The sequence below is a fragment of the Zonotrichia leucophrys genome, chromosome 4 (genome assembly GCF_028769735.1).
Source record: "Zonotrichia leucophrys gambelii isolate GWCS_2022_RI chromosome 4, RI_Zleu_2.0, whole genome shotgun sequence".
In the NCBI taxonomy this organism is placed as follows: domain Eukaryota; kingdom Metazoa; phylum Chordata; class Aves; order Passeriformes; family Passerellidae; genus Zonotrichia; species Zonotrichia leucophrys.
Genome location: NC_088173.1, coordinates 52,034,853 through 52,046,278, shown reverse-complemented (window position 1 = coordinate 52,046,278; position 11,426 = coordinate 52,034,853). Strand labels below are relative to the sequence as shown.

Here is an 11,426-nt window from a genome sequence, read left to right as displayed (position 1 = left end):
TCTGGGCAGGAAGGCCACCTCTCGAGGACACCCATCCCTGTTTATCTCCTGAGCTCCTGCAGAAGCTGGAATTGTCTCCGTCAGCAGCAGGCACCTCTCGGGGTCTGGAGAAGCTTGGTGAGAAGTGAAGGTCGAGAGTGAAACAAGTGGAATTCTCCAGCTTGATACCTGGAATTAAATGTAGCTATTGTGGCCAGTGTGGGGAGGTGTGGTGCTGGAAAATAAAACTTCCTGTGAGAAGTTAGTGAGCTCCAGGGCAGACCCCTGAGCTGCAGCCAGCCACACCAATCACTGCAGGGTGATGAGAGATCATTCCATCCCCCCTCCTCCACACCCACCAAAAGTAACCAAACACAAACTGGAGCTCAGACACAAAATACACCTGCTAGGTCAGGAGTTTATTTCTGCCTTAAACTCTCTGCTCCCCAGGCACTCCCTGGAATCACCTTTGCAGAGGGCAAATTTCCTTCTAGTAGCTTGGAAGATTATTATTATTAAGATACAATTGAGAAAAAAGATCTCAAAATAATGTCATCATCAGTGCTGCCAGGGTTTTTTTTTTTTTTGCTTTTGTTTTGCTTGGTGTTTTTGAGGAACAGCCTTTTGCTGTAATGTTGTTTTAAGGATTTTTTTTTCTTAGTTTCTTTTTTCCAAGTGATTTGTGAACATCTCTGTCACCCTTTCATCCCTTTTGAAAAAGCTTTGTTTTTGTGAAGAGGCTGCAGCATGTCAGAATGAAGTGCAAATACCCACTTCAAGGCTCTAACAAGTTCTGTGCCACTAAGAGCCTTTGATTCCTGCATTTAATTATGTCACATTGGATTAGAATAATCCTATTCCTCCTTGTTTCTCCAACTCAGGTTTCCATGCTTATCTTGCACTTAATTAAAAGTGCCTCCTTCACTGCTGGGCTGGTAGGGAAATGGAGGCTGACACAGGCGGAACTTTGCACTGGAGGGATCTTATTTTTAACCTGCCATACTCTGCACCTATAGACATATATTTATCCCACTTCTCATTCTCCCCTTGCCTAAAGCAATACTCATCTCAAGTCCAGGAAAACGAAAGGTTATTTTGTGAATTTGCTGTTAAACATTTGCAAGATATTCAGAGGTGTGAGGAAAGGAGAAGTTGAATACTGTGCTAATTTCTAGCTAAATTTGGCTAAACCTTAGCTAATTTCTTGGCAGAGCTTTCCCCACCTCCCCTTTTTCTTTTAATAGCTGTGTTTGGACTTGACAGTCTTAAAGGTCTCTTCCAACCTTAAGGATTCTCTGATTCCATGATTTTATGGTAGCAATGAATTTGGGATTTTTACCCACTGACAGGAAATGCTGACAGGAGACAAATAAAGCAAGTGTGCTTTTGGCACTCTGTACGTGATTATTAAATTTTGAGTTGGCAGCTGCTTTGAGGCACGATGCCTGATTTTGAGGTCTGTGTTTTTCATCTCTAACTTTTCTTTCAGCTCCAGGAGTTGAGAAAATTTGTTGGAATTTTCTGAGCACCTGCTCTTATTTCCAGCCCTAATAGCCTTATTTCAGCTCTGTTCTGTGCAGCTCCACTCAGCAGAGCAGCTTTTCCTGCATGGTCCTCTGGAGTCGTCCTGGTGTTTTGGGATCAGCCCAAGGATTTTAGGGCATTACGCTTCTTATTCCTGAGGCGGCGATTTGGGATTTTTGAGATTAACACGGCTTTTCCCTTTGATCCCTGTTTTCTCCTTCAATCCCTATTTGCTCCTTCCTTCCTGTGGTGCTACAAGTGCAGATCTGGCCCTGAGCCTCCTCTGCCCTGGCTGTACCTACGGTCATGGGGCTTCGTTTTCCTGAGCACTCCCAGCCTGGTGGTGGTGCTGGCTGTCATCTCTGTTCCAGTGGATAAGGAAAGTGTTTCAACTCTGCCACCATAACAGGATTATGCTTTTAAACCCTCCACGATTGCAGCTCCAGAGCAGCATGCTGAGATCAGGTTTGGGTTCCCACGGCTTTTGATTATTTTGGGAAGCTGGGGAGCGCGGCTGCGATTCGCTGCGCTAATTGTGGCGCCCGGAAGGGGGGAGCTTTGGCTTTCCCAGGCAGTCTGCAGCCAAAACCACCCCTCTGTGATCTGCCGGGGGCTCAGCCCCTCCAGGGCTGTCCCTGTCCTGGGTGATGCTGTGGGGGACCCCAGGAGCTCCCTCAGCACTGGGAATTCCTGGTGAAGCTGTGCCAGGCTGGTTTGGCTTCCAGCAGCTGGCTGGTGTCTGAAAGCACCTCCAGCACTCCTCCAACACTTAGTAACACCGAGTATTCAAGCCTGGTAATTGCTGCTGTGCTCCAGGCCCTGCAGAAGCACCTCCTGAGGCAGGATGTCCAATCCCTGTGCCACTGACATCCCTTGGATGAGGACTCACTCTTTGCGCCGCTGCCAATTTTCTCCTACTCTCGCTTGCTAAAATAATACATCTCAGTCACCTCTTAAATTAGATACAAGCTTACCCCTGTGACAGAGTTCATGAAACCCGTGTGCTGTTTCTGGAGAAGAGACTGGAATATGCTTTTAATTTGGGAAATGCCACAGGTGCCAGGTCAGTCAGCTGGATTTTATATAGCAATTCATAGGAACATGGATGGGTTTGGTTTGGAAGGGACCCTGCAGAGCATCTCGTGGGCTTGTTTTTCCTGAGGTGGTTTGCCAGGAACCCCAATTTTCTTTTCCATAGGCAAAGTTCTGCCTCCAAAGAAGTGCTTTCTCCTTCAGGGATGTGTTACTCATTGCCTATTCCCTGCTTTCAGTGATTTCTCCTTGGCATCACAGTCTCCCCTCCATCCACACATCTCTGAGTGCAGGGATGGCTCTCAGCAGTGCAGCAAACTGCATCTCCAAGCTTTCCCAGCACACACTTGCCTGCAGTGCCCAGCCTGTGATTCATGGGAAAGCCCTCTGCAATCCCAGCACAAGGAGCTGCAGAGTTTTCCTCCTTTATTACACAGGAGGGTGGGTGCCTGCCCCACAATTCAGCTCTTCCATTGGAAAAACAACAAAGCTGTGAAGGAATAAATTATTGAGGCCATTAATCAACAGGTGGCAAATGGAAAAGGCAGCCAAAATGGAAGGGAATTGTCTGTGGGCAAAATAGAGTAATTTTAAATGGGCACTAAGGTCTGTAATTGAAGGTGCAAGAGTGCAAAACTTTACGCTGGAAGGAAACCAGAAAATGGGTGTGCTTATGGTTGGGCACTTATGGAGTTTTATTGCACATTACCAAATTTTATAATGTCTGCATTGTGTCACTGCTAAGTGTCCAGAATTAATATTCTTTAATGTGTAAAATAAAAGTGTGTTTAATATGCCAGTATTAAATAGGCCCATGGCAAAGTCAAGTCTCCGAAGGATATTTCTCCTTTAGCACTCAGTATTTTGTCAAAGAACATTTTATGAAAAAATCCCACACTAAGTGGGCTGCTGGTAAATGCTTCCCTTCCCTCAGAGCTCAATTCCTCAGGGTGGTCTTTGTGAAAGGGGGCAAAAAAAGAGTTTGTCATTTCCAAAGGCCTGTGGATGGAAACAGCCTGGACAGGTCCGTGTGCAGGTGGGTCAGCACCTGACACTGGGAAAGGGGGATGGATTGCCCAGCCCGTGCTTTCCTGACAGAACTGGAGCTGTCAGACTGTCAGAGCTGGAAAAGCACTGAAGTCTTGGTGGAGATTTTCTAAACGCTGCTGAGCCTTCCCAGAGGACTCCCAGTTCTCTTCCTTTGGGATTTCCTTATAAACAAGCATCCTAATTTACAGCATTTCCCTGATTCCTGCCTCTGTTCTAGGCCCACTCACGGGCTCACCCTGCACAATTCACCTCATTCCTTGATTAATGCTTGGCTCTGTGAGCATGCCAAGCCCTAAGTAAAAGCACTTGGGCTTTATAAAAATATGGAGCTATTTTGGAAAAAAGGATCTGCAGTACTACAGGAATGGTGATTTAGGATCCACACTAAAACCTTCAGCTGCCGAGCAGGCTCCTGTGGCAATAAAAATCCTCTGTTCTACAGATGTTTTGCACACCAGGGCCAAAACACTGTCACAGGATGTCACCAATATAAAACATGTCTGTCAGAATTTTATGTCTTGGCTTGTCCCACGTGGGAGGGGGGAAAAATGGCTTGTCATGAGCTGGGCTTTAGAAAGAATGTGAAAACGTGGTCTGTGTTAAAGCCCTGACACGACACCTTCCCACAGCAATCCAGGCAAGCCTCCAAATGCTTCTTATTCTGCCACTTCTCTAACGTGGAGGGAAATAAAAGAGGCTTCCTGGCTGTGCATCTGACCTTTGGAGAAATGAGTTTTAGTGTTGTGCTGAGGTGCTTGTCCCTTCTGATTGTCCTGGCAGCTTTGGATTGCCTCCCTGTACCTTGCTAAGCTTTCATCCCCAGGTTTGGGATCACATCTTTTAAGAAGATTGAAGGGAATTAAGTCCCCAGGCTCAAGACTCCTTTTCCAAGCAGCTGACAAATTGTAGTGTGTTCTGTGTGGCAGTTACTGGAAATAGCTGAAGTCTGCAGAGGGTGAGCCAGAATCCATAAAAATGTTCTTCCTAGTTAGGATGACAATTTATAATTTAGCTGCAGCTCCCAGCCTATTGATGGCAGATTTACTCACAGTGCCATCCAGCTCTGCCGTGCTTTATGACCAAGGAGCTTCCCTGCATTGAAACAGAGTGAAAACTGTGGGAATGATGCAGGAAAACCACATCAGAGAGATCCTCAGCACTCTCCTAGAACACATTGTCCTAATTAACTAAAGGTAATAACCTAAAATAGGGATAACCTAAAAGTAATTGAAGCCTGTGTGGTCTGGGCAATGAAAGGTGATGCTTCCCTGGGAGATGTGCAGTTTTCCTCTGTGGAAGCAGGGAGCAGAAGTTAGCCAAGGAAGAAATTCAGCTGGGACTGAAATTTGCAGGTGAATGAATAAATGCTGCTGATGAGAAGTAGCCCCAAGGAGTGTGGGTGAGTAGGAAAGCACAAAGGGGAAGCAGGCTACAGCACTTCTTGTAGGAAGGCAGAAACCCCAAAATCTAAGACACAAAACTTTCTCCCAAAATAAAAAAGTACCCAAAAGGTGATTTTGTGCCTTTTTTTCTTTTTTAGATCAGATTGCTTATGAAATATTAAATGCTTCACGTTGCAGAACAATTTCTCTTTGCTTACTTGGTGTGATTACACAAAGCTCTGCAGGAAGATGTGCTGCAGCTACAATGTCATTAAATAACATTTTCTGTTGGTGGGTCTATTCTCTCCTTCACCAGAATATTTAATTGCCACTGATGCTGATGGGAATTGAGAGCCTTTGGAGGGCGTGCAGATTTAATGTGGAGATGATTCCCCAGCTAAGGCAAACACAGTGAAACACACACACAGAGAGTTGAAGAAAAACTGTAAGTAAATATCTGCCTCAGAGCAAGTTCTGAAAAAACTCATCTCCTCCAACATCCAGCTCTTCCTTGTAGCTCAGCTCCTCCTCTGAAGGGAAGCTAAATTACCAACAGGGTATGTGTGTTACAGATAAGTTCTGCAAGGCAGCAGAACATCCACCAGGCTCTGAGAAGTGGCAAGTACAAAGTCAATTGAATGGCATGCAGTTATCTCCCAAATTATAAACCACACTTTTCCACCCCCGCAGCATTTTATGGAATTGCAATTCAGATTGAGAAATCCCACTCCACCCGCTGCTGACCTTCTCCTGGCTGAAAATAACCTCTGAGAAAAGCCCAGGATGACTCCAAGTGCCAGCCCATAAACCCCCCTGACCTTCTGTGACGGAGACAGATTTGTGTATTAACGTGTCACATTCCCAGTCCCAAAGAAATAGGAGCACTATAAAACTGGCCCAGGTCTGCTTGGAGGGAGCTGCAGCAGGACAAACAGCTTTGCAAACCCAAAGTGGCAGATCTGGCTTTATTGAGATGTTTTAAATGTTTTTCTCCGCACCCAGCAGCTGCAGCTGACTGAAATGCAAATATCAATCTGGTTTCCTGGGAAGTCTTTAATTCCTCATGAGCAGAAATAGGAGTATAAATTATATGCAGGATTCATTTCTGCCATTCTATAAATCAGTTGCTGACTGGGATTTGGATATTTACAGGCCTGACAAAGAGCTCCTCTACTCTCCTCTCCTCTCCTTGGACATAGGAAAATCTCTTTACACCAACAGATCACCTCACAAGTTAGTTCAGCTTTCCAGGTTCTAGGACAGAATAGTCTGATTCATGAATTTTCTGGGAGTAGTAAAATTTTTCAAGAATTCTGCTGTTGTTTTATTAAATAAGACTGAGGCAGGAAATTTGCCTGGACCTGGAAAGCCTGATGGAAAGCCAGCTGATTTTTAGGGCCTACAAGTATAGGGGCCCACAAGTTTGGGGTTTTTTGTTTTCCTGGGTTTTTTTAACAGATTTAGACTCCTAAAATACTTTGGAAATTTAGCTACCTTTGAAAATTTGTCTACAAGTACCAGGCAGACCTGGAAAAAAAGGGCAAAACTTGTGGTGAGATATCTGTAATGTCATTTCTAATTTGCTCAATGATAGAAGCTCTAGGGAGGTGGAATTAGCTATTCTGGAAGGTTTGTAGAACAAATCCTCGACTCTGCTATGATTTCACCTCATTCTGACACAGATCAGTAAAACAATTGAATATTTTATAATAAAAAATAGAAGCATTACGAGATTTTAGGGAGAGAAAGAAAGCTGTCTCATACTTCTGAGTGCACAGTTTGAGGAATTTGCAGTAGCTGGAATCAGGGCCTTTCAAGATTCCTCAAACGGAGCAGAAGAAAATTATTTTTAATTAGGGCAAGAGCTTGCTTGGGGCTGCGTGTCCATCTCCTGTGGGGTGCAGGGAGGGCAAACTTAGGGAGGGCAGGCCCAGGTTTTGGCTCAGGAAATGGGAAGGAGGGTTTAAGGGAAGAAGCAAAGCTCTGTCTGTAATACACCATCAGAAGTGTTTATTCTGTGGCAGTGAGAAGAACCCATAATCAGCTGTGAGCACATCAATTATTTAAAACAATTCCAGCAAGTACAGCCCTTGACCTCCCTCACCATCCCCACCCCCCCCAACAAAAATACTTTGAGTGATCAAAATTCATTTTCATTCCTTCTGCTTCAACACCAAGTATTTGTTCAACTGGATTTGCTGTCATCATGTAGGAGGGGAAAGAAAAATTTAAGTAAAAAGAGCTTGGGCAAGACAGTGAAATTTTTCCTCAGCTCTATCAACAGGATGTCCTTTGCTCTGAAATACTGCAGAAATCACAGAAGTCTTATAAAAGTTATCCAGTCACTGGAGCACTGAACACTTCAGAATCTGTGTCGCTTGCAAATCCTGATTTCTTTTTGGCAGCTTTTCTAGATAGGAGAGTGATGGAGGAATCGAGTCCGTGGGCAGGTCCACACCTTTGCAGTCACACTAAAAGGATGAACTGGAACACAAAAAGAGAAATAAAGACAGTGTAAGAAATGTTGTCTGACAGGGAAATTCCTGTCCCATGAACACAGAGTTATGTAGAAGAAACCCCAAACTTAGCCTTAGTTCAGTACAATCAAATCAGCCATTGGTCACTGCTGATTTATGTCCCTGCTTGACACAGATGTCGCACACTCACATTCCTGTTAGAAACATCAATTTTAAGCCTGTTATGAACATAATTTGTTACTGATGGGAGCTAAATGAGTGGTTGATGTCTCCCTTTGGGTGGCCCAGCAGAGGGGCAAGGAGCAGCCCACCCCTGGCTGTTCAGGGGATGAAAGATCCCCCATGTCCCTGCCTCTTGTGGGGCGGGGAGAAGGAAGAGGAGCAAACACAGCTCCTGGTTCTGCATTCAGGGCACATCCCCACCGCCTCATTACCATCAGGGAGCCTGGACCCATCCGCGCTTTCGTTACACAACCTCCTCCTCCCCCGGGAATTTCTAATTCCGCCATGTTAATTTGTCTGGGGGACTCTCGGCAGCCTGCTCCCCTGTCAGAGAGGACATTTGCTTTATTAGACAACATCTCGGAGCAGTTAATCCTGCAACTTTATTTTAGACCTTGAGAGGTCAATGCATAATTTAGGGGGGTTTGGATTCCGTTCTGATCGCTTCTTGCTCAAAGACAACCTCAGTTATAGGAGCTCAGCTTTCCCAAAGCTCTGCTTTCATCGTCAGCTCTGCTGCCACGGGCCCTGACTGCCCTGCCTGCCCCACAGGGTCACATCCTGGCATTCTCATTTCCAGGGCCATGGGAGCAAACTGCAGCTGCAGCACTGTGAAACTTCAATCAAAGCCTGCAGCACAGGAATCCTGTGGCTTACAGACAGAAAGAAGGACCAGCACGGTCTTGCCCAGCCACAGCCCTCTTGCCTTCAATAATTGTTGCATTTTTGCTGCCTTTGTTTTGCTGGTCTGTAAGAATTGCAACAACAATGTGGTCAGTGACATAACAAGGCATAAGAAAGCAAAGGAGATCATTTCCAGGCAGTTCACAAAGGCTCCTCTGTCACACGGTGGTGCAGAGAAATTCTGTGTTGGTGGGTCCTGTTACAAGTGGAGGGAGTGAACCTGGAAATAATGTTATTTCATCTTTGTGACACATAAAGAAGTCAATTCAAATGTCAGTTCTCAATGGAACACGAGATCTCTCAGAAATGTGAGGCCCATTCAAACCTAAAAAATAAGAGTGAGGTATAAAAATATCTGGTGGATTTTCAGGACCTGGTGCCATTACAGAGCAGAGAGCTGGAGAGATGGACTTCTTTCTAAACAAAAAGTTAAGAACAAGAAATAATTTTCTGGATTCTCTAGTGTTTGTCTCATTTCCTTGAAAAGCTCCTGAAACCAGTGTCATGTTTATTCAGCTTTTAATCAAGAGTGAGGCAGTCCTTTTCTAATTAAAGCTGAGCCAGTTTTAATGCATTTTAACAGCTATAATTCTATCAAATGCTCCATTTAGATACTCTTCTCTGACCAAGCTTTACTTATCCAGAGCTCTCATTATTCCAGTCATCTGTGGTGTTGCCAGTGCTGTAAGATAAGGGATTGTGGGTTTCTATGTTACATACAAATACACGTGTTTACCACTTCCAGGTCTGAGGAATGACCTCCATCCGGGACAAGTAAGGAGTTTCTGCCCTGCCTTGCTGACCTTGCCCCCACAGCTCTGAGAACCAAGCACAGTTCATGTCACATTTCTGGTAAACCACCCTTTCATTTCCCTGGGGGCACAAAAAGCAGACTTTTAAAAGCGAGTGTGTGTCTGATCTAGAGATACACAAGGCAGATATTCAGGAGCGAAGATACGTATGTCATACATGTTTGTGTGATACACAGGGGCCTTTCAACTCCATAAAAGTCTACAGGAAGGCTTTGTGCTCCAGCACACTGTTTGTGTCCAGAACACTGAAAAAGGTAATTAAAGGTACTTTTCTGCACCAGTTTGCAGACTGAGACCCTAAATGACTCACCCAGTGTCTGAGGTTTCAAAAGCAGACAGGAGCTCAGCTGTCAATACCAGGCCGCAGGCAGCGCCCGCTGCACGGCCTGCTGGAACATGAAAGGATTTGCAAACCGAAGCGGGAAAAGCCCAGCGCATGACCAACCTCCGAGTGCAGCGAGAGACGTTCCCATCCTCTGCCCGCGTCCGGACAGCCTGCGGTGTGTCGTGCGGGGTCCGTCCGTCCCACGCTGAGCTCCCGGTGCCCCGGAAGGGCGGAGCGAGGCGCGGCGCGGCCCCGGCCGGGGTGCAGGAGGAGCGGCCGGGAGCCGCCCGAGGGGCTCGGTGCCGCTCCGCCGGCAGCGCGGCCTTTCCAACGCTTGTCGGGCTTGGGTTTGGGGCTTTTTATGTATTCTCCTGTGGTTTGTCTGGGTTCGCTGGGAAGGGCGCGGTCCGTGAGGTCCTGTCCTGACGATGCCGAGGGAGCCGGAGGGTGCGGGCGGGCAGGGATGCGCCGGGCCGGGCGCCCCCGGTGCTAGCGGACCTTCTGCAGCTCCTGGCGCAGCCACGAGGGCAGCGGCTGGCCCAGGCTGTGCAGCAGCTTGGACAGCTCCACGTTGTGCTCGCGGTAGTAGCTCGACAGAAACGCTCGGGACTGAGAGGGGGGAGAAACAAACCAAGATCAGGTTAAAGGAGACCCCCCCCCAACACAAATTGGCTCTCACAGGGGGAACTCAATGCCCTCTCTTCCAAAGCTCGAGTTTCTGATTTTTAAAAACATCAATCCATTGAAAATACAACAAAGGGGAGAAAAGTAATCAGTGTGTTTATTTAAGGTCGGTATTAAAACTGCTCCCATAAATTTCTGAACAGCCCTTACCTCTTGGTCCATTGGTGGGTATTTCCGACCTTTGCTTTTCCCCAGGCACTTTGTTTTCCCTCCTTCCAATAACTGGCACCAGAAGCCTTTCTGAGGGTCAAACCTGTGGAGGATCATATCTTTTAAAAGACCTTGCTACAGAAACATTTCCTGGCTACTGAGACATCAGTGTTAGCCCAAAATTAATGCTGCACGCATCTCCCTGGATGACTGGAATTCTGAGGACAGAGGGGACAACCTGTATAAACTCTGGGGATTCATTTTTTCCCACAAATCTGCCTTGGAAGTGTCTAAAGGCAGGAAGTTTTCCCCACGACCTGCACTGGGTAATTTTTGTTGTCCTTGTCCAGCCCACAGGGTGATGTGCAGGTCTCCTGAGGAAGCGCTGCTTGGGTGCTGATGATTTAACCTTCATGAGGAAGAAGCTGGCTGCTCCCTATCACTGCATCTCAATACCATTTTCCTTCCTAGGGTGGCATTGTAGCATAAACACTGTCTTAGCAGCCTTATCTGAGCCATGCCATTTGATTGTGGAGTCTGAAATGCAGAGATAGAAGGGGTTTGGATGAGGGCTTGGAAACGGGCTCGCTGAGGAACGAAAGGCACCACGTGGCGTCGGGTTTGGAATTTACTGCTCTGGGACTGGAAGCAGCCATAAAACATCCAAACACTGCCCTTTCCTGCTGCTCAGCAGATGTTTGAGAGGGATGAAAGATAATTGGCTGGAGCACAGAGTTAATTAGTTACACATCACCTTTCTGCCCCTGCCCTGTCCCTACAATACGGATGCAGAAGTGAGTGAATTTCAGGAGAAGGGTGAACCTCCTCCGTGGGTTTTTTCTTGCCCAGCCTATTAATGCAGCCTGACTTTTGTTTCCTAAATTGTCTCTGCAGCTGTATCAATTAAAAACAAATAAATCATTGATTAAATGGGTATATTGATGATAGATTCATTTCTGCTTTGGCCTTTCCCATCTGCTCCCTGCATGGTGAAGTGCTTTAGCTGCCTTGCATTGATTTCCCAAGAGGAGCAGCAACATCATGTGCTGGGTAAAAGGGAAACTGCAAAACCGTGCCCCAAACAATCCTTCTGCCTCAGAAGCAC

General features: G+C 46.3%; 1 protein-coding gene across 2 annotated transcripts in view; it reads right to left on the bottom strand.

Annotated features, from left to right (window-relative positions):
* Positions 1-6,937: 6,937 nt before the first annotated feature.
* LOC135447015 (bifunctional heparan sulfate N-deacetylase/N-sulfotransferase 4) overlaps positions 6,938-11,426 on the bottom strand; it is a 62,852-nt gene continuing 58,363 nt past the window's right edge. The window contains exons 13-15 of one of the 2 annotated variants that reach the window (XM_064711665.1): positions 10,322-10,424; positions 9,608-10,096; positions 6,938-7,438 (exon numbers count right to left, since the gene is read on the bottom strand). In XM_064711665.1, the coding sequence (XP_064567735.1) occupies positions 9,977-10,096; positions 10,322-10,424 (223 nt within the window). In that variant the 3' untranslated portion in view covers positions 6,938-7,438; positions 9,608-9,976. Of the gene's footprint in view, positions 7,452-9,607; positions 10,097-10,321; positions 10,425-11,426 lie in introns of both variants that reach the window. The other variant, XM_064711664.1, reaches the window with a different exon arrangement.